Here is a 20,668-nt window from a genome sequence, read left to right as displayed (position 1 = left end):
ATCTTGTCTACTCTCAGTAGTCATTTCCAAACAACTGATTTGGGATGAGGAAACATATTTACAACTGTAGTATTATTTCTGTGTTTCTTCATAGATTTTTTGTAGGTTAAAGTTGTTCTTACATTTCCTCTGTTTTTCAGGGTACTTTTGATGATTACCTGGAGTTGTTCCTGCAGTTTGGCTATGTGAGTCTTTTCTCATGTGTTTATCCACTGGCAGCTGTTTTTGCAGTGTTAAACAACATCACAGAGATATATTCTGATGCCTTAAAGATGTGCAGAGTTTACAAGCGTCCATTTGCAGAACCCACAGCAAATATTGGTGTTTGGCAGGTAATTTTTGTGTCTTTTTTTTCTTTTTCCTATTAATTTGTTTAAAATAAGTTTCAGCAACAGTATGAAAGCTTTGTGTTTGTCCCATGAGCCCCTTTAAACTTCAGTAGGTACTTTGTTCTCTTCAATGCCCTGGAGTATCATCTATCCAACTATATATCCCAGTGATATTTTTGGTGGGACTTTTGACCAAGACTTTTCAGCTGCCTTGGAAAATAAAGCAGATCTTTTCTTTAGTTCTTGTGTATGTATTGTACTTGTGTTGCAACTTCAACAAATCAAAGCTTCTAGATACTGCCCAGTATTCTTTATAGCCAGTGTATTTTAGAAATGGTAACTTCTGATGCAATCTTAGAAGTGGGGAGCTCAGCAGCAGTTTCAAAAGAAATGCAAGAATGGGTAAGTAGTTGGATTCCTAAGCCAGGCTTGTGGCCTATGCACCCATGGTTACTGGTACTCAAGCTGACTAATTTGAAAACAACCTGGAACTGTGAGCAGGAGCTGGAACTTTCTGCACAGCCTGAACACTGTAGTCTATCTAAACAATTTCATGATAATAGTACTGAGTTAAGCATTTTCTGTCCTCAGTTGTTTGTCCATGCAATCATGCTGCCACCAGCTATTTTGGGGCCTGTGGAGTGTGCTGCATCAGTGAACTGATCCAGACCAGAGTTTTCTGGAGTGACTAACTTTAGCATTCCATAATAGCAGTGCTTTTTAAGGAAGTGTGATAAGGCTAGGGGACCTTTCTAAGGCATGATCCATATTCTAGTTTTATTTAACAGATTTTCTAGTGCTATGTAATGGAGATAAAGGTCACAATGAGCTAATGGATTATTCAGTTTGGAGGGGTTGTAAATATTACCACATGATGCAAGCGAGAGGTAAGAAATGAAATCCTTAAACTTCACATAAAACGCACAGTAAAAACATGCAAACCAAGGATTCTGAGCAATATTCATTAGACACATACATAGATATTAGTGAAGTGGACTGAGAGGTGAAGTCTTTTAATAGTAAGTCATTAAAATGTATGAATTATAATCTGATTTCATTTTAACATAGGATGTACTTTCTCTGTCCAGATCTGTGCTGCCAACATCTTAAGGGCATAGCTGCATTGACCAGTTGTGTAACCACCAGAAAAATCAGGCTCTGGTCATAAGTCACAAGTATAGCTGCAGGTGTATTAATAGTTTTTTTTTTGCTAGAACAGTTTGTTTCAATCAAGGCAGTAGGCTGAAAAATTATTACTACAGTACAGTAACTTTGTTTTATGATGTCATTTTTTAACTAATAGCAGAAATTAAATTGCTTTGTGAATTAAAAATAACTAAATTTTCAAGTCATCCATTTCACGTGGGAAATAAGAGTATTTGCTGAAAGATTTCTGTTGAAGGAATACTGGAATTATTTTATCAGGTGAGCTGAGTCACTAGCTTCTTGTCAAGGAGAAAGCTATTTCTGCTAATTCATTGTGACAGTCACTACAATTCTGTGTCAGTCTTTCTCATTCCAGACAGGACCTTGGAATAAGTAACCATTCTATTGCAAATGTAATTGTTAAGCTGTATTAATATTTTCAGACATTTTGTGGAAGCTCTGTAGGCAAGAGCTTCATAGACTTGTTATTGCATGTGTTTTAATGTAAATATATCAACAAATCTCAAGTGGTTGTGATTTAAAAAAGGTGTTCTGAACCATTCTTATCTTTTCATCTCAACATTCAGACAGAACTTCCAAAACCAATATTAGGACTACAAGTTCCTCTTGGGATTTTGCAGTTTTTCCTTTATCCTGAAATAAATTTGTTTAGAGGTACAACTGTAGGTGAGTGCTTACTCTTTCATGCATTCAGGTTACAACCTTGTTGTGGTCTTGTCAAGATGGTGAGTTTGGACTGCTTGCCAAACAAGTCCTATGCCACAGAATTCAAAAGATGACAAAAAATAAGTTAAAGTAATGGGTCTTCTGAGGCTTTAATGAAGATAGAGGTATGCAGAGCAATTTGGGGACTAGTAAGTTCGAGGTAATGGTCATAACTATAAATATATTTGTGTTTATTTCAGTTGGCCTTCGAAACTATGAGTGTAATATCAGTTGTTACTAATTGTGTACTGATTGGAATGTCTCCAGAAGTGGATGCCCTTTTCCCAGACTCAAAGATGGACCTTGTTCTGACTGTGGCATTCGTAGAGGTAAGTCTGACTTCAAACAATGCATGTTGTAGCAAACAACACAAGCACTTTACCTCACAGCTTATATTAGAAGGAAGTTAAGATTTTCCTATCAGAGAAGTATTTCAAAGTCTTTCTTTTTTGATTTAGTTCTCTTCTGTGTTTACATTTACTGTGAATGCTGTTGCCATACTTTCCCAAGCATTCCCAAGATACCATGCATTTGTTGCTTCATGTACTTCAAGTATTTAGTAGTGCTATTTCAAGAAGGAAAATAATCACATTTTTGTGAACTGTTTATTTCTTTACTTGGGTTATGACCCCAGCATATCTTAAAAGACTTCCTACATAATCTTTATGGACATATCCTATAGGGCTTATCTGAAACAACTATGTGTCATGACTGTAAATATTTGTGATTGTAACAGCATTTGGGTTTAATCTTCTCCTAATTCCATGTAGTAAGCACATCAGTGTCATTCCTTTTCACACATGGAGGGATAACTGGGTATTTTACAGAACTGATATTGAAGGACTTTGCCCTTATAAATCTTTCCTTCAGGGCTTTCTAGTATTGCATTGCCTTGACTTTTACCATCATTCTATTTTAGCTTTAGAAACTGGATTACTTTTCTTACGGCAAAAGGTCTGGATTGTGTTTATGTAATTACTAAAGTGCATCACCTTACAGAGGTACATCAGGAGCAGATATTTCCTTGTTGTTCTTTTTACAGATATTAAGTCTTATGCAATGAATCATCAGCTTGCTTTGAATTTTACTTTCCAAGCCTTAAGGTTTGCAGATTTAGCTGTAAATATGAATCATGTCGACTGAAGTTTGAGTCTACAGGCAGCATGATGCACTCTTGTATGGACATTTGCATTAACCTCAGTGAGGTGTTTTACTATTAAACTAACTTAGCGAATCAGATGTAACAATATAGCTCATTACTGGAACATATCTAGAGAGGTGACATTGTGAAAACTGGCTGAGTAAATGTAAGCAGTATGGATTCTTGACAGCTTAGAAATGGGGCTGTTTTTGCCTTTGCTTGCTGTGTGTTACCCTTTTATCTGTTTAAATGTGATCTCTAGGCAGACCTCCATTTCTTGGTGTAGACTAAAGGAGAATAACAGCACTTTTCTTGAAATTTAAATTCTGCTAATATGCAACCCTTTAGGGTATGGGAATTGCAGCATAATAATGAGGTAGCTCTTGGAACTCCTTAACATTCTATCTCAAATTATCTATAAATACTGTGGAAAAGGAGATTCAGAAAACAAAAGGATGAAAGTTTGGTGGGAGAAGGTAAATTAGTACTGAGGGGAGGGGAGGGGAAAATGTGATCTTATATAGAGAAATAACTTTGGTGAAGACCACCGATCTGTAATTAACATAGTATGAAAGGACTATTGAGGGCTAATGCTGGGTGAGCCAGAGGAAATGAAAAGATAATTTGATTAAAGAAAACTCAAGTATTCTCTATTCTGTTTAATTAAAAAAATGCTAAACAACCAAACAATAAAACAACATACCATAATGCATTGGTCAGAAAAGGTCTATTAAAAAATGTTTCAATCAGAAGTATCCAGTAGGCTTGATGTTTTTAAATACTGTAGTCTGATTTTTTTATTTTTTTTGTGATTGTTTTTGTGTTATTACCAGCTGTATATTTTCTGAGGAAACAGAGAGATGCAAAACCAACATGTGAGTGTTACAGTATGTTTCTGGAGCATTACAAGCCATGTGAATTCTTTGAAATGTTGTTGGTTGGTTATAAACAGTTCCAAAACCACTCAGTGTGAAATATAAAACTTTCACAGTCTCTGTAAAGGCGCTCTTTCAGTAAATTTTAAAAAGTATTTGACAACTTCATAGTTGTAGGGCTAGGGGTTTTTTTTGGTTTATTTGTTGTAGTTTTTTAAAGAGACGGAGAATAGCTCAGGTCATACAATATTGCAAAAAATTATGTAACACGAATTTTGAACTTTCTAGAGTCCAAAAGAGTTCTCCTAAGTGAAACATGTTATAGAGAAATTTAATTGAAAAAAAATATGAAAATGAACACAGCAAACATAAGTTTTATTTCTGTTCAAAATGGTTTCAATTGTGTTGACTGTTAAATGTTCTTATGTTACATGTTACAGAAATTTTTTAATCAGAGGTTCTGTCCATATTTCAGGTTAAAACATTGATTACAAAAGGTTCAAAGAGGAGGATTACTGGATGCTATGGAGCTATGAACAGCAGCAGTATAGATTTATGTCTTTTTCAGGAGATGGGGATGTTTTTGCTTTTGCTTCCTGTGTATTTACTCCCATCTTATCTGTTACACTGGGACTTTCTTTTTATCTGGTGTGTGATGAAACAGATCAGGGAAGTGATGTGGGAGAATCTGTCTGACCCAGTTCACTAGGGAGCAGGGCAGGAGCAGTGGTGTGTGGGAGACATGCAGTAGTGCTGTGGCAGGTTTGTGCTGGATTAAATTTGTAGGACTTCTGCACCACTGAGCCCTTCTACTTTTAGGTATCACTTAATCTACAAGAAAGATCTCTGAGTTATGAAAGGAGCACAAATCTCATGTATTGGCAGTATTCCCATGCATCTTTACTCTATTTATTAATGAATAAATTCTGCATTTCACTTGTACAGAAATACTCAGGAACAGAATATATTATATGAAACTCCTAGGACAAACCTGATGCGTTTTAAGTGCATCAATGCCAGGGTAGACAAAAATTCAGATATGTCAGGGTGTTGATAGAAAAGTGTTTCAGATCACCTAGTAGAGATTCAGAAAAATATAGTACAGTTGAGTTATTTTATTTTCTGATGTTTGCTGCAGGTAAAGATGAGAATTTTACTGTGTGTTTATGCTATTTTGACAGCATCTTGGCAGGCAGTTTGAAAATGTTAAGAGAGAAATTTCTTTGAGTTGGCTATGTGTATTTTCACATGTTCTGTTGATGGGGTAACCTACTTAAATCTTAGCTGTCTTCAAGTATTTTAATCAGTTTTTAGTAACTGAGACTCCAGTTGAGTATTTGGATATCTGTTTGATGCAAAACCAAACAGAAAAGCACTGTTGCTGTCAAAGCCAAGCATAGGTATTAGTGATGTCCTGATTTTTATTCTTTTTTTCTTCCAAAAAATGGTAGTGCTTTTTAATAATAATACTAATACTTTTCAAAGGGAAACAGTTTATATGACAACATTTAACACCACCCACTACTGAAGTAACAAAGAACTGTATGTGATATTCTTGTAAGCATTCTGTACCCAGCCCCTACTGATTTATGCAAAATATTTTTTTTCCATTAACAACTCTTAACTGTGATGCTGTCTGCATTTTTGGTGGGAATATGTATTCTTTGAGCAAAGTAAATGTTTATTAGAATACTACAGAATAAAATATTACCAATTTCAAAATAATGGCTAGCATTAAAATAATAAAATATAGTAATATTTTTTAAACTATTAAACCAGTGATTTTTTTTTTTGAACAGTTGACCTATTTTCATCAATTCAACATCTGCTTCCATGGCAACATGATTTGAACCAGGAGCAGAATGATGAAACTCCCCTCTTTTACTTACGGATGGATGCTGACTGCAGCCAGTGCTGTTTTCAAACAAAAAGAAGTAGCTGAATGTCCTTAAAGCAGGAAACAGTAAATCTTTATTTCAAACAAATTTTAAAATAGTTGTATCACGTTGTGTGTTTAGTTATTCAGACTTCACCACAGACACATAATTCTGGTGTGAATTCAGGTGCAAAGTAGGACATTCCAAGCACGCGTCTGTGCTTGTGTGAAACTGTTCCAAATCAGTTCTGACTGCATACACTGATTTAAATCACAAAAAAAGGAAATAACTCTGAAGTAACTTCTGCATAGTTAGGGAAGTAGGCTAAAACAAATGTAACCTTAATTCTGCAGTCCTTTTAAAAAAATTTCTTGGAAAAATGGTTGACAAAGAGCTTTGTTCCTGATGACTGTTTCTTTTTTATGTGGACTTTGATTAATTTAAGGAACACTAATTAAGTAGTCCCAGTCTCGGGACTACTCTAAGAGTTGAGTTCAAGAAATCAGTTCTTTGTACTACTCTTAAGCAGTGATTTTTGCTTTTAATAGTACATTAGTAGTGGTGTTTTGAAGCAGTAGCTGTGAAGTACAGCTCATCATGAATGTGTTCTAGCCTCCAAAAGCAACTTGTGTATCCAGCCCTGAAGTGCAGTAAACTAATGGAAAGCTTTTTTGCAGAAGTGCACTTAACCTGGATATTCTACATCACATGAGGTATTTGGGAATTAGCTTGGGAATAATAGGCAGTAATAAAGGTCCTCCTTGATAATGGTAATATAAAATCTGACATTACAATCTAGAAACATGATTTTTGAGAAGAATGTAGATTAAATAGATGAAGTAGAGGACCTTTGCATAGGGACATGGGTGGTGTATTTGTAGTAAACATGGCTTAAACAGTTGGTCTGTGTTGATTTAATTTCATGGTGTCCTCATAAGGACATAGATCTTCATGAGCTTCATAGAAAAACCTGTATTGAAAAGTCAGTTCTGTAAGAAGTGTGGAGTGGAATAAAGGAAGTAGTCTTTTCTTAAGCTTTGGTTTCTCTGGGTGAGAAGGAGCTGATGACCCATTTATAAAAGGCTGAAAAACAGGAATCATAGTGTGTCAATAAAGCTAATCAAAAATCTGAGTGATTGAGAGTTGCCTGGTATACAGCTTTTCTTTAGAATTCCATTTTATTAAGTGTATTTTTCCATCAAAGGCCTCCTGGTGTAGAACTAGAAGCTCCTTGAGCTGCTACTGAGCAGTCTTGATGTAGTAGTCCTAACACTCAGTCAGCTCAACAGTAACCTTGACAGTTGTTTCTGAAATGATGTGCTAGAGAAACTGGGAAAAACTACTAGAGCCAAGCAGTTTGAATTCCAGTAGATGACAAGGTATGTATCATTTAGTTCTAGGCATCATCATACTTTGCATTCTTCACAAATTTGAAAATTAGTAAACATTGGATCCTGCATGCAGTTGAAGATATTTTGGATCTGCTTTCTGGGCAGAAGCATTTTAGGTGAATAAAGTCAAAATCTATTTTTGCCTTTACAATTTCCTTTAAAATTTCTTAAATATTTTGCAGCAGACTTCAGTGCAATCTATTTTCTCCAGTTAAAGCTGGGTGATTTTAGTTTTTACAAAACAGTTCTAGTGGAATTATTTCCTGGCAGTAATGTACACAACTCCATTCTGGCCAGGTGGAAGTGAGGCATGGTCCTGCCTGGTATAGCATTCTGCATGTGTGGAGCAAATAGCTTTGTTCATGTAAAACTCATGGGTTTTACATGCTAAATATACATTTATGTAAGGGCCAACTTTAGTAGGAAAGGAACTGGCAAAAAGTTGCAGAAAAATAGGCTGCATGAGCATACACACATATATAAATCATTTGACACTAGTGGAGTTACAGAAGCGCAAAGGTTGAAGCACAACAGCTGTGCATAAAATGGTGTTTTTGCTAAATTATTTCTCTGTTTTTGCCAGATACTAATGTAGCATATAGGAGCTGCAGAGTTTAAGATATAAAGAGCAGAGTAGGTGAAAGGGACTTCTGGAGATTATTTGCCCAAACCTTCTGCTGAATGCAGGACCCTGGATTAAGTTCTCAATGTCCTTTTCTTGATAAAGTAAGACTTGAACACTACTGGTGAGGGAGAGTCAACCACTTCTCTGGGCAGCCTGGTCCGCTGTTGAATTGTTCTTGTGGCAAATAATAGGGTTTTTTCTTATGGGAAGAAAGAAATTTCTCTGGTGCAGCTTAGTAGCTCATGACCTCTTGTTCTTTCACTGTGCATCTTCGTGAAGAGGGTAGCTCTGTCTTCTTGAAAACTACCTCTTAAGCACTGGAAAAATGTGATTAGATCTTACTTGCCCTCCCAAACCTTCTCTTATCTAAGTGTAACAAACTGAGTTTCTTCAACCTGTGTTTGTATGTCAGGTTTTTCAACCCTTTACATGGCTCTCCAATGGACCCCCTCCAAGTTTTCAGTCTCTGCTTTCCAAGTTGTCAGTGCCACTTTAAAAAAAGTGCTTTTAATTCATGCTTATCCCCTTGTGTCTTTCTGCTAATTGCAGTGTGTATTCTTCCTTTGTCTTCAACATATTTAGTCTTTAATCAGAGAAAAAACTTTCTCAGAGTATTAGGTGACTCTTAACTTTCTTACTGCTGAAAATTTTTTGGCAGCAGTCTTGAAGTATCTTTCCATGTGTTAATTCTTTTTTGTGGTAATGTGTTTTTTCCATACTGACATGCATGTATATATACTACACGTATAACCTGACTAGTTTGTCAGTTTTCACATATAACTGTAAGGTAGAGGACTTACTGGTAAATATTTGATGTGTGGTTTCAATTTCTTCCTAATATTTAAATGTATAGGCAAAAATATTTGATTGTTTACTTATAATGAGAAAATATTAATTGGCGGGTTAAATATAAATCTGTTTTTCAAAAATGTTTTGTGGTAAGGTGCAAACTTTACTGACAGCTTTATGGTTCATTTTTTGGAAAACACTTGGTAATTTAATTAATTATTTTATTTCAGTGAAACTGATATCCTAGCTGAGACCTATCTATGCTTGCATGTGGTAAAAATGGGAAAACATAGGAAAATGGAAAAATGCACAAATTGTGTAATTATTTGGTTCATTGCTGTATACATGCATAAAATAATTCTGCAGCATTACTGATGCTGAATATTTAAAAAGGTTAATGCAAAGCACTAGTGATTTCAATTAGCATAATGTTCTGTTCTAGAATACCCCTACCTCAGCTGTGAACATTTACTTAATATATGTATGCATAAGAAATCATATCTAAAAGCCCTCTTCTAAAAATCTAATATGTATGTTTTCAGTTTTAATACAATACAAAATAGTAATTTGAATTTTCTATTCTTTCCTAGACAGGTAAGCCACAGCAGTTTGGTTTATTCCTAGAATTGAAATTGTGAGACATAAAAATAGTTCAATATTTTAACTTCAAACTGAAAACTCTGGCAGAAATTTCCAGTAGTTGCTGAATAGCCTAAAGACTTACAGAAAGACTGTGTCTAAAGACTTAACAAATTCTACTGGTTCTTTATTTTGCTGTTTGGCAACATTTTAAGAGTAAAAATGAACTCAAATGTCAGTGCATTTAATATTCATATTACTTTGCAAAAGATTCTTGAAATCGTAGGTTTAGTTTTAATGTAAAGTGAAGAAATATTTTGGATAAGTTATTCTGAGTTACAGCAACAGATTGTTCTCAGGTTTTTTTATTCTCACCTTTCAGATGTGGGGAAAAATTAATGGACTTATCTGTATAAAATTTTATAAATGCTGGCTGCTTCAAGAAGCCTACTGGAACCATATCAATGAGGTTAAAAAAAAATCCCAGTTTTGCTGGTTGTACATTACTACAGATTATATATATTTACAAAATCAAAATTTATCATAGATCTTTTTATTGCCATCTACTGGTTCTTTTGAGATATTCATTCTGATTTATTGTTCATTCTTTGATCATTGAATAATAAAACTTAATGCCAAAAGTGTGTCAGAATGAAAACAAACACTAAAAAATTCAAAGATCTAAGTAAGTTGTTCCATAGCTTTCTGTTAGTATAGAAATTAAAATGCACATTAACATCTCTGCTTAACTAGTCCAGTGGATTCTTGAAAGTCTCAGAGGTTAAAACAGGATTTTCCCATTTTCCTATTGGTGAGTAATTTTCATTTGTTCCTCCTTATTTTCTGTTTTTTACTCAAACCCTTTCATTTTCAGGTCCTCAATTTGCTATATTAGAAATTGAAAAATAATCACACAGATGAATGACATGTGCTGTCTTCAAACTATGTAAAAACACTGAAATGTGTTAAATATATGGGCTTATATAGTAATGTGTAGGACACCAAGAAACCAAGGTACGGCATCAGGTTTTTCAACCCTGATAGCTGGAATGTGTTGATGTATTTTGCTGCTGTGTCTGCTCCAGCTGGAGCATTTAATGTTCATTCCTTGCTGACACAATTCAGAAAGTGATTTTTATCTTTAAAGAAGACAGCGTGCAAAGGAGGCTGGGCTAGATCAGATCAGGGGTCTTTACAGGCCAGGATCCTTTCTGCAGCAGAGGCCAAGGGAAGAGTAAATTAGTACAGCCAAATATGTAGTCATGCTCTTCCAAAATTAATTCCCAGAATCTGGTGATTTGCAGTATAACCTGTCTAATAACTGAAAATGATCTGGCTAAAGCTGCCTGAGGAAGTGTGCAATGCTTTTATACAGTGATGTACCTACTTTTTCAAAGTAATTTGAATTATACTCTAGTAAAATGTGACTTAAGCAACTAACGTTGATATACTTTTGGCATCATAAGTAATTACCATATGTATTGGTTCCACTCAGGATTTTCGTAGGCTTTGTCTGTGCTTTTTTTTTCAATTGTCTTTTCTGTCTGTGAAGCATTTTTAATTCTTAAGTTAGATCCTGCCAGTGTGGTTGTGACACAAGTAATGAGTGTTAAGAGCACAGGATGCCTTTTCACTGTGAGAAAAACCTTGGAGGTGTCTTAGTAGAAACAATGATAGCAAAAAGGGAATACTCTCTTCCTGCTGTCAGCTGGGTAGTGGTAGGAACAGGGAGGCACAAATGTATCAGGTGCTAGTTAGCTAAAAGATCTGAACTTTCCAGAAGGGTTGTGTTCCTTCAGTAAGAATCAGAAATGGATGTGTCTGAGACGGTGCCATTCCTCCTGAATTACCATTATCTGGTAGATACTGCCAGATTACTGTCTTATTACGAAGGCTGGGTGGGGGAGATACTTTGGGAAGAGAGCACATTTCTTAACTATGCTAATAAGTGTCTTATTACTATGCTTCAGAAGTGTCAGCCTGGAAGAACAGCAGGAGAAGAGAGAGTAAGAATATTTTTTCCTGTTTCTTCTGGGGCTGTGCAAGGATGCCAGAATGACAAAACTTCAAAGGGAGGATGAATAGAGAACAGATCTTTGCAGACAATTACAAGACATTTTAAAGAACTGTATAAGAGTCAGACTTTCAGATCTCTTTAAAACCCACTTAGTTTAATATTTTCCACAAAGAATTTTCCTTTAATGTGTAAATATTTCCAGCTCAAGCCTGAATGTGCTGAATACACTTCCTTGCTGGCATTTGGAACTTGAACGTCCAGACAAAAGCCAAGTTAATACCTATTAATATTAATTGTTTACTTTCCACTTGATTAGGATTAGTAATTGTTTAATGACAAGACAGAGTATGAACATTCAAAGCCTTCTTGCTTCACAACCATTTCAAGACTGGCTTAGCATTTCATGAAGCTGAATTGTTTTGTTTTGTAAATAATGTATTAGTTTATTCTTTTAAATTATTTAAATAATTCTCTGCAAATGTGCTACCCGTAGCTGCCAGCACAAGACTGAAAAAAGGCTTTTCTTAGCAATCTGTGAATAGGTAGAGCTATAGGGGTCCAGTGGATATCCATTTATCTCTGATGCAGTTTGCAGCATCAACTTGGTATTGTTCTTTCTAGGAGTGTTCCTTTTTTAGGGAATGCAATGTTTTTTCTGTCTCCAGGGGAAGTTTTTTATGATGTCTTTGTCTAATGTGGTATGTTTTGGTTGGCTTGTTTTTTTTTTTAAACTGTGTGCAGAGTTGGACAAGAAATACACTTTGTCATTTGTATTCTCTGATTATTAAGAGTGAAAATGAGTGGCTCTGAGCAGGTAGGGCAGAAAATGCGGGGTTTGCACCTACATCTGGAAAAGAGATGGAGAATAGGAAATCAGTAAAACTGACTATAAATAGCAGTAGAAAGTCAGTCAAATGCATTGGAGCCTCTGTATTGTTGATTAGATATAAACACCTCTTTACAGTGTCTTAATAATGTATTGTTGCTCACATGTTTCCTAGTTAGAAAATTGCAGAACAATTTACCTTTATTTTGCTCAAATTCTTTGCAGTAACTTCCAACATTCTGGTTAAACCTTCTGGATCAACTTTGGTACTCATGTTGTTGACTTTTTTACATACCTACTCAGTGTTGTAAACATAATTAGTCATTTATTGGAAGCTTGCAGCATGATTTCTATGGTCTTTTATTTAATGCAAGTGAAATTTGTTGCTATAGTTTTTACCCTCCCAACACTTTTTAAAAAAAACTCTGAAGCATCGTGTGCTCTGAAATCTGGATTGATGAAAAAACCCCATTTTTTTCCATTTGCTTTGTTTTGTTTTTTAAATGCCACCTGGCATACTTAAATGAAAACTGATTTTGGAACTCAAATTATGGAAGAAAATGCAGTACTGGATTGAAAGGCTGTAGCAGTGTTTGTTGGAGGTATTTAATAGTTTTTCTGAAAGCATTTCATTAAATGCAGGCTGAAGATGGTCATGAGTCATGCTGGAAAGTAAATGTCAAAAGAGCTTGGGCTTAATTACTTAATTTGTGCACTGAATTTTTATCTTACAGTGGAATAAAGTGTCAATCCAAATTTTCACTCTTCTGATCAGAAGAAATTAGTGGAATGATATGTAATTTTCAAAAGGATTTTTCATTTATTGTGGCAATGTGGAAGCTGTGAGGTGTGTCCTGCTTTTTTCATGCCTTGAACAGTACTTTTGAAGTCAAGGGAGATTCCTCATGCTTGCCTATAATCAGCTAAATCTCTACAATGAATTACACAAAGGAGATACAGATAGATGCTGCTGAGAATTCATAAACCATAATGTGTTTGATCAAGGTTAGTTTTAGCCAGAGGATTTGTTGTATAATGAAAAGTGTGAGTGTATGTGCCTGGTATAGGGATTATGGATAAACCAATGTCAAATATTAGGTTTTCTTTTATTAAACTTGCAATATAGTTTGTGATACTGCAGTTAATCTGCATCTCAACATGTTTTGTATTTTTTCAGAAGTTCTTAACCACTGAAAAATCTTGAGACAAACTTGTTTCAGAGTTCATTGAAATGAGAATAAACAGTTTGTTACAGGAAATGTTTAGATTTTTACTCTTACAGCTTAGCAAACGAAGTTATTGAACTGAAATACTTGTTTACTTCTAGCTTCAAAGAGGCTTTGTTTAAGAAAAAAGATGATGTATCAAGAGTGGTTTGTAACAGAAAAATTATTAATGCATCTTGAATTATAGTATATTGAAAACACCTGGAAGTATTAGTCCCTGCTAGCATTGGTTCCATTTTGCAGTCCTGCTTCGCTTGCTGTGTAATTTGAAGAATTGCAGGACAAAGCAGAAGAAATGTGATGGGTATTAGTGTGACATCTTCCCAGTGGTCTTGATGCCAGTTTAACAAAATAATTCTGTAGTAAGTGTATTACATTATTTTAAAAAACATAAAATGTATATATAGGCATGATTTGAGGGTGATCTCCTTACATGTGAATCAGGAGTCCACAAAACAGATTAGAGACTATTCCTGTCAGTCTTCCTGTTTCTATTTCACTCCCTGTAGTTAGAGTAGACTGTAATGATTTCTAAATTCTGACTGCAGCCTGTCCTTCAAGAGTCAAAAGCACAGCTGGTAGTGAAAATGGCATGTAGCCATATGCCTCCCCAAGGAGACAGCAGGTGGAAAAGGGATACTGGTACCATTATGCTAATAGCTTCATGAACTGGTTTTCTGTAAACTTGGAAGGTCCTGTCACAGCCAAATAAAACTGACTCCGAGTATGTCAGCAGGAATGAGTGGATCTGCCTCTCTAGGATTTCTAGTTATTTTGGTGCTTATCTTGGGAGCTACATGTAGCACAAAACATACTGGTAATTTCCTCAGTAGTAGTGAGACTGCAATTCTTTGCCAGCTGGATGGATTGGTGTGGCTGGAATTGCAAGTTCTGAATTTGCTGAGTATGGGGAGAGCCTTGTGTCATTTTGTTGTTCTGTTTTTATGAGTCTTGCAAGCTGATCGGGTTTTCCAAGCATCCTTGGGTGCTGTGATGGTTACACTAAGACCTCAACTAGCCAGAGAAGTTAACAGTAATGCTGAAGAAGAAATATTAAGAGGGCATCTCCTCATATGGATGCTCTGTTGCAGTATTTAAATAATTTTATTCTGGTATAAATCTTTAAAATGAGAAGTTCAAAATGCACTGAGTTTTCAGCTTGTTTTTCATCTCCCCTCCCTTCGTAACTGTTCCTGAAGGTGGGGTGAACAACTTGCTCTTCCTTCCCACCCTCTATTTAGATTAAACTCTGAGGTTGATGGTATCTATAGTTACACGGTTTAAATACAAAATAATTTCTGCAGCAAGGGATCAAAAGCTGTATGTTGTAAAATGTCTTCTGAAGCTAAAATGTAGGAGTATAAACAGCTGTATGATATAGTTCTCAAATTTTAGCTAGGGAAGCTAATAAGAATTGCCTTTCTATCAGAAACTGAACAAAAAGGAGGAGGGAATCCAGTTTCCTTTGCAATGTCCCGTTGCATTAATAATGGCACCTTCATCTTGTTTTGCTCAGCTTCCCTCTGATGACGTCTGAGCTGCAGAGATCTAGCGAGTGATAGGATATAGTATTGGAGGCCATAGAAAGAGACAGATGCATCTTTTTGTCCCACAGAGTAATTGTGGCTAATATGTTAAAAAGCAAAAAAAGCTGTATTGTAGATTCTTTTAAAAGTTTGGGGGGAGATTTAAAACTTAGTTGACTCTGTTTCAAACAAAAGATGCCTCCTATCTTGTCACTTTCTCTCAGTGCATGGCCTCAAGACACTGCCCTGGTACAATTATACTGATGGATTCTGCTGGTACAAAAGTGTCCTTACGTATGAGTATGCATTGTATAACACAATGTTAGCTTAAAAATTTTGGCAAAAAGTCAAAATTTAGAGATAAATTCATGTTAGAGTCCTTAGGTCGATTGCCATCTGTCGCTATAAAGTGCACCTTTGCCATTGGTATCTTTCTAATGTGCTTTGTATTAGAGAATTTAGCTACATTTGGAAAACCAGTGTCAAAACTATTCAGGGCCCGATAGGGCTACCTAGTGTTTCAGTGAGTAACTCAGAAAAAACTTCACTTTGTCAGGAAAGGGCTCAGGTGTGCATCATTCTTCCTCTGCTCCTGTTTACCCCGTTTGTCTGGAGAAATCAGTCTGGCTGATTGGAGAATGAAGATTCAAAGTGTTTTGTAGACACTGCCTTAAGTTCAGTTTATCTAACTTTTCTTCATCTGCTCTGAACCACGATCATGCAATTTTGACCAGACCCTCAAAATGTGAGATTGCTGACATGAGGGCTTTGAGTCTTGCAAAGTAACCTATTTCTGAGCTTTCTCTTCTTGTGATTCAAGAATTTTTAACCAAAATCTCCCAAGTACAAGTTAAACTGGTTAATACTTTTAGTGTAAAAAAGTATTTAGTCACTGTTCCTTTCATGATCACTTTCCAACTGCTGTTTTCTGAATCACATTAATTTATGTCTTTAAACTTTTCCTCACAGGTCAGTTATTTCAAAATACTTCATTTTGTTCTCACCAGGGTTGTCTCTACTTTTAAAATGATGATACCTGAAACAAGCTACAAGTGCACATTTCTGAGTATAAAAAAGGTTCAGGTACATTCCATGTTGTATGTGATGCTCTTTCTAGCATGTCAAATGTTTTTTTGTCTTTTCTGCAGTAGCCTTGTACTGAATATTTCTTTTTTCCTGAATTAGTGCTACACTTATTTTAATATGTAGCTACGTTGTCCTGTTCATTGGGACTGTTTGTTCAGTTTTTCTCTTCAGTAGGACTCTCTTTTCAGTTTTTCAGGATTGCTGAATTCTATTCATGCTCATCAGAACACTTGGATTTCTCCTTGCTTGATATCATATATGCAGTTCTTAAGCAAATTTTCCTGTTCAATCACTAAAACTGTCAGTGAAACTCTTGAACTGGAATCTGATTCATCGCAGAGCTTTGTAGGCCCCCACAGAACAGACTTTCCAGCCTGATAATTGCCAGCAGTTACTGTTGGAGGGCATTTTTCTTCCAGTAATTTGTGTGCTTTCCTCTTCAGTTGATTTAAAGTGCTTTGAAAGTGATACAACTAATATCAATGCTGTCAGAGTAGTCACATTCACTTTTATTGTTGCTTCTGAACCTGCATTTCAAGTTTATGCATTTTTGCTCTATAGTTTCATTTGTGAATGGTTTTTCAAGGAATTTCAGAAATATATATTAATACTGAGTTTCTAGCTGTCAAATTGCAACAGAACATGTGATTCATCCTCTGACACTGTTCTCTGAATTATAACCATTTATTGTTATATCAGGGCATGATAGGCAGAAATCACACAAGAAAGGTTTATGGAGGACAAAAAATTAATTTTTTGTTATGTTGATAGAGTTTTGTTGGCACTTGCATTTCCAAAGAAGTCTTCCATATGAATTCAACCTGGTAGGCTGCAGGCTTGTCAAGTGAGAAAAGATAGGGGTCTGTTCTGTGAACTGATGGTATACTATGCTTCCCTGAGCTCACCTCTACTCAGAGCAGAAAGGGGGTCTGAGGTGTTCTTCAGCAGGCAGTGGTTTGTGGAAGGTAATCAGTCACCTCTCCTGGCAGAGTCTCCTTCATTATCCCTGCAGTGAGGTTGCAAACACACCATGATACTGTCACTGAGCTCTTGAGTTATTAAAAACATAGTGCATGCTCTGATTTGGCCAAACACATAATTCTGTTTCATTAGTTCTGCTGCATATGTGGAAATATGTGCCAGTACAGAATCACTGTCCCTTTAGACCCCTTCTCATGTAACAACAATTTGTTTTATTGCTGTGTTAGAGGAGAAATATATCGATGGGAGGTTTATGCCCATGCTTGCTAATACAAAATATAACTGTTTTATTTTAAAACTAGATAGCATGTTAGTCTTCTGTTATGAAATGTTAGCATAATATTTAGGAATTTTTGACAGTTTTAAGTCTGGCAATGTGTGAAGTTGAGTTGCTTCAGATAAATTATCTGATGCCTTGGCAATGCTTGGCTAGTTATAATGCAAATCACTGCCACAAACATGGGTCAGTGTTGGTGGTGGTTTCTGTTATCAGGTCACTGACTAGTATTTAGAACTAGAATAAATATTCTTAGGGAAGGGTAAGGAAGTACAGTAGCTTAAAATGAAAAGAACACAAGCATTCATTCATGATTTTGGGAATCAAAGGGCTTAATTAAGTGCTAGTGTGTGGTGGAGTTCATTATCTCTGTATTGGCATACTTCTAAATCATAAAATCTGTAGAGCTCTGTGACATTATGCTAAATTTGTTCTGTACCTTTGACAGTTCTATTCTGTGATGATAATTATGTTTTTATCTCTGGATTCAGTAACAAAGCCTCCACTCCTGCCCAAGATGAAGTTTGTCATCTTCAATGAATAGCTTTCAAAAGAGGTTATAGATAGACTATTAGTGGCTCACCTTTAGTTAGGAGGGATTATGAGTGTAAGATTTTTATCCTAGAGAAAGGGTGTGCAGAAACTCTGAATATGGTGGATCTCACAATCGTTTTACCACTAGAGGGCTTATTTGTATAGCAGTGAAGATTGTTCTGGTGGAGAAGGGTGCCTTGAGACAACTTTCTGATGCTTCATACGGTCCAAGAAAAACAGATGGAAGTGTGACGTCCAAGGGATGGATATCAGACTACAAAGTCAAGAATATAATGAACTAGCTAGTTCTTCTAAACTCAGAAAATGAAATAAGAGATGGTATCTCAATCTAAAAGTAAACATAGAGGCTGATTAGAAGGAAGAATAAACTGGAGAAAATAAATTCAAATATCCTGTCAAATTGTGTGTTGCTCATTTGACTTCAGCTTAAAGCACCTCTTTGACAGAGCTGTGCATTTTTTTGACATCAGTTGCATTGTCTTTGTTTCTACTTTTCTTTTTGATTTTCATCCCAGCTGAACATTTGTTCATTTTTGCAGTCCACGCTAGCGTGCGTATTTCCTTGGGAATCTGCTTAGTACGGAATGTGCCTGATTCACAGTGCCAATGAGAATCCCAGTACAAGTGTCCTCTCTTTCCTTTTCATAAAGCGTGAGTTGTAATGGCAGAATGTAACATCTCTTTTGGCACTTTCCAAGAGTCTCTCTTTTGTTTTGAAACATTACTTGGCAGTTGCTTGGCTTGTCAGTACAGAATCTGTGGAGACAGCTTTCCCAAAAACTGCCACTAGCTTTGGATTTTTGCCTGCATATGCACTTAAATTAATTTTTGCAAAACTGGAGTTCTTGGTCTGAGCCTCTTCTTTTGTTTAGATTCTGCAAATTCTATTTAATGATTCTTGAAATGTGCAGTTGTCATTCTGACTTTTATGTCTGTCATTAGATAGTATGGAATCCCTAATAAAGACAGTGCAGCTTCATATTTTCTCAGTAATTGCTAGATAAACTGTGGGGTTTTTTTTGTGTGTGTCGTTTATTTTAAATGCTTTAAATTTATATTTTTTTAAAAAATAAAACGTACATAAAATTTGGCAACAAAACAGTTTATTATCTATTGGAGCTCTTGGTGGTGCTGGTAGGAGTTACCCAATGGAGAGTTTAAAGGAAAATTTAACAGATTAAATTAAATTTTACTAAAAAAATAATTAAGGCAAAATTTTGTATTTTGAAACATGTACACAAAAAAGAGTAGATGTCTAGTTTTTATGTCCATCTTGTTCACTGATGTTTCCTTTCCTGAAAAAAATCTCTTTGGAAGTCTGATGTTCCACATCACTACAAAACTGTATTTCTGTGCAGATAATGCTTTTCTATTGGTGTAGTGGTTTGGTATTACAATGCTGTGACAGAACAAGTGGTGGCATGTATCGCGTTTCCGCTCCAGCTTGGCTCGGAATAGTTGTAGATAGATTTGTTTTTTTTATTCTTTTTCCTCTTCCTGTTCCCCAACTGTTTTCAAAATCTGTAGACAACAGTGACTTCTCTCATAAGTATCCCTGACAGCTGTAAGACCCAGATGCCAAGTTCTGGCTCACAAGCCTTGACCTGCTTTTGGGCTTCTTTTCTGATCTTTTGGCTGGCTCCTCTGCTTGTTGCTGGGGCAGCTGCAGAATCGTCTCTGGAGCCAATCGATGCAAGACTGGCTCATTCAGAATGTGATTCACTGTTGTTGATGCCACTTCTCTTAGACTTAGCTCAGGGAGAATTATGTTTATGTTTTTGATATATTCCAAGAGCAAGAGTTCTTAAAATTCTGAAATTACTGTGATTCCAAATACTGATTTTTAAATTTTCTGGCTGTAAATAGAAAATTTAGTTCTGCTTTTCTTAGAAGGAAAAGGAGTCTGAATACTAGTGCAAGGCATAGAGAACAGTAATTCTCCATCTCTCCATGATTTTGTTGGCACTACCTTTCTGGATAAAAAGAGTGACAGTATTTTAATTGTATGAAATATTTCAGTGTCTTTGTAAAGAGCAAGTTTGTCTGAGACATGTTTAAAATGTCTTAAAAGGAATTTGCTTATAATTTGAAGGCCAGAATATATTGAATGTGTGTTACCTATTCATGGATTCAGTATCAGTAGCTATGCATAAAGGGTGTCTAATCTGGTTTGGAAGAGGCTCAGTAGGTTATTAGAGGGAAAAGGAGAAGCAAATGTGTCAATAAAGGATGCAGGGCCAGGTGGTATGTCTAAACCTTGTTTTAGACAACTGAAATTTATGAAAAGGAAACAATTGAATTTGGTTTTTTTTTTAATATCAGCAAAAAGTGAAGTTTTAGTGCCTAACAGAGCTATTGAAATTTAGTATTATTGAAGTTGATCTTAGACTAAGAAAATACAAGTAAATAACCCTTGACATTGGAGGTGAAGCACTATCTATGTCCTTAGAAAAACTAAAAGGCAGGACTAAAATCAACCCTTCAATGAGGATTACATGGTTGCATGTTGGCAGTGTGTGTGCAGGGTTTTAAGAAAAGCTGCTGTAACTAGATAAACATATGGAGAAGTTATCTCAATGCCTGAGGTTGTATTTCAGAACATGAGACAAATACAAATGGAGGTTACAAAAAAAAGATATTAACTTGCTAAATATTTCCAGAAATATACACTATAATTTACACAACTAAATTAATTC

At 35.7% G+C, this 20,668-nt stretch overlaps 1 protein-coding gene across 15 annotated transcripts in view; it reads left to right on the top strand.

The window, feature by feature from the left end:
* ANO10 (anoctamin 10) overlaps positions 1-20,668 on the top strand; it is a 243,284-nt gene that overhangs the window by 140,929 nt on the left and 81,687 nt on the right. For 12 of the 15 annotated variants that reach the window (XM_086850254.1, XM_086850246.1, XM_086850238.1 and 9 more), the window contains 2 exons: positions 141-332; positions 2,402-2,530. In XM_086850254.1, coding sequence (XP_086706380.1) covers positions 141-332; positions 2,402-2,530 — 321 coding nt within the window. Of the gene's footprint in view, positions 1-140; positions 333-2,401; positions 2,531-4,692; positions 5,993-16,080; positions 16,157-20,668 lie in introns of those variants that run through there. The other 3 variants (XM_086850263.1, XM_086850267.1, XM_086850226.1) reach the window with 2 other exon arrangements.

The sequence above is a fragment of the Cyanistes caeruleus genome, chromosome 1 (assembly GCF_971803275.1).
Source record: "Cyanistes caeruleus chromosome 1, bCyaCae1.hap1.1, whole genome shotgun sequence".
In the NCBI taxonomy this organism is placed as follows: domain Eukaryota; kingdom Metazoa; phylum Chordata; class Aves; order Passeriformes; family Paridae; genus Cyanistes; species Cyanistes caeruleus.
This window is presented reverse-complemented; position numbering and strand designations above follow the sequence as displayed.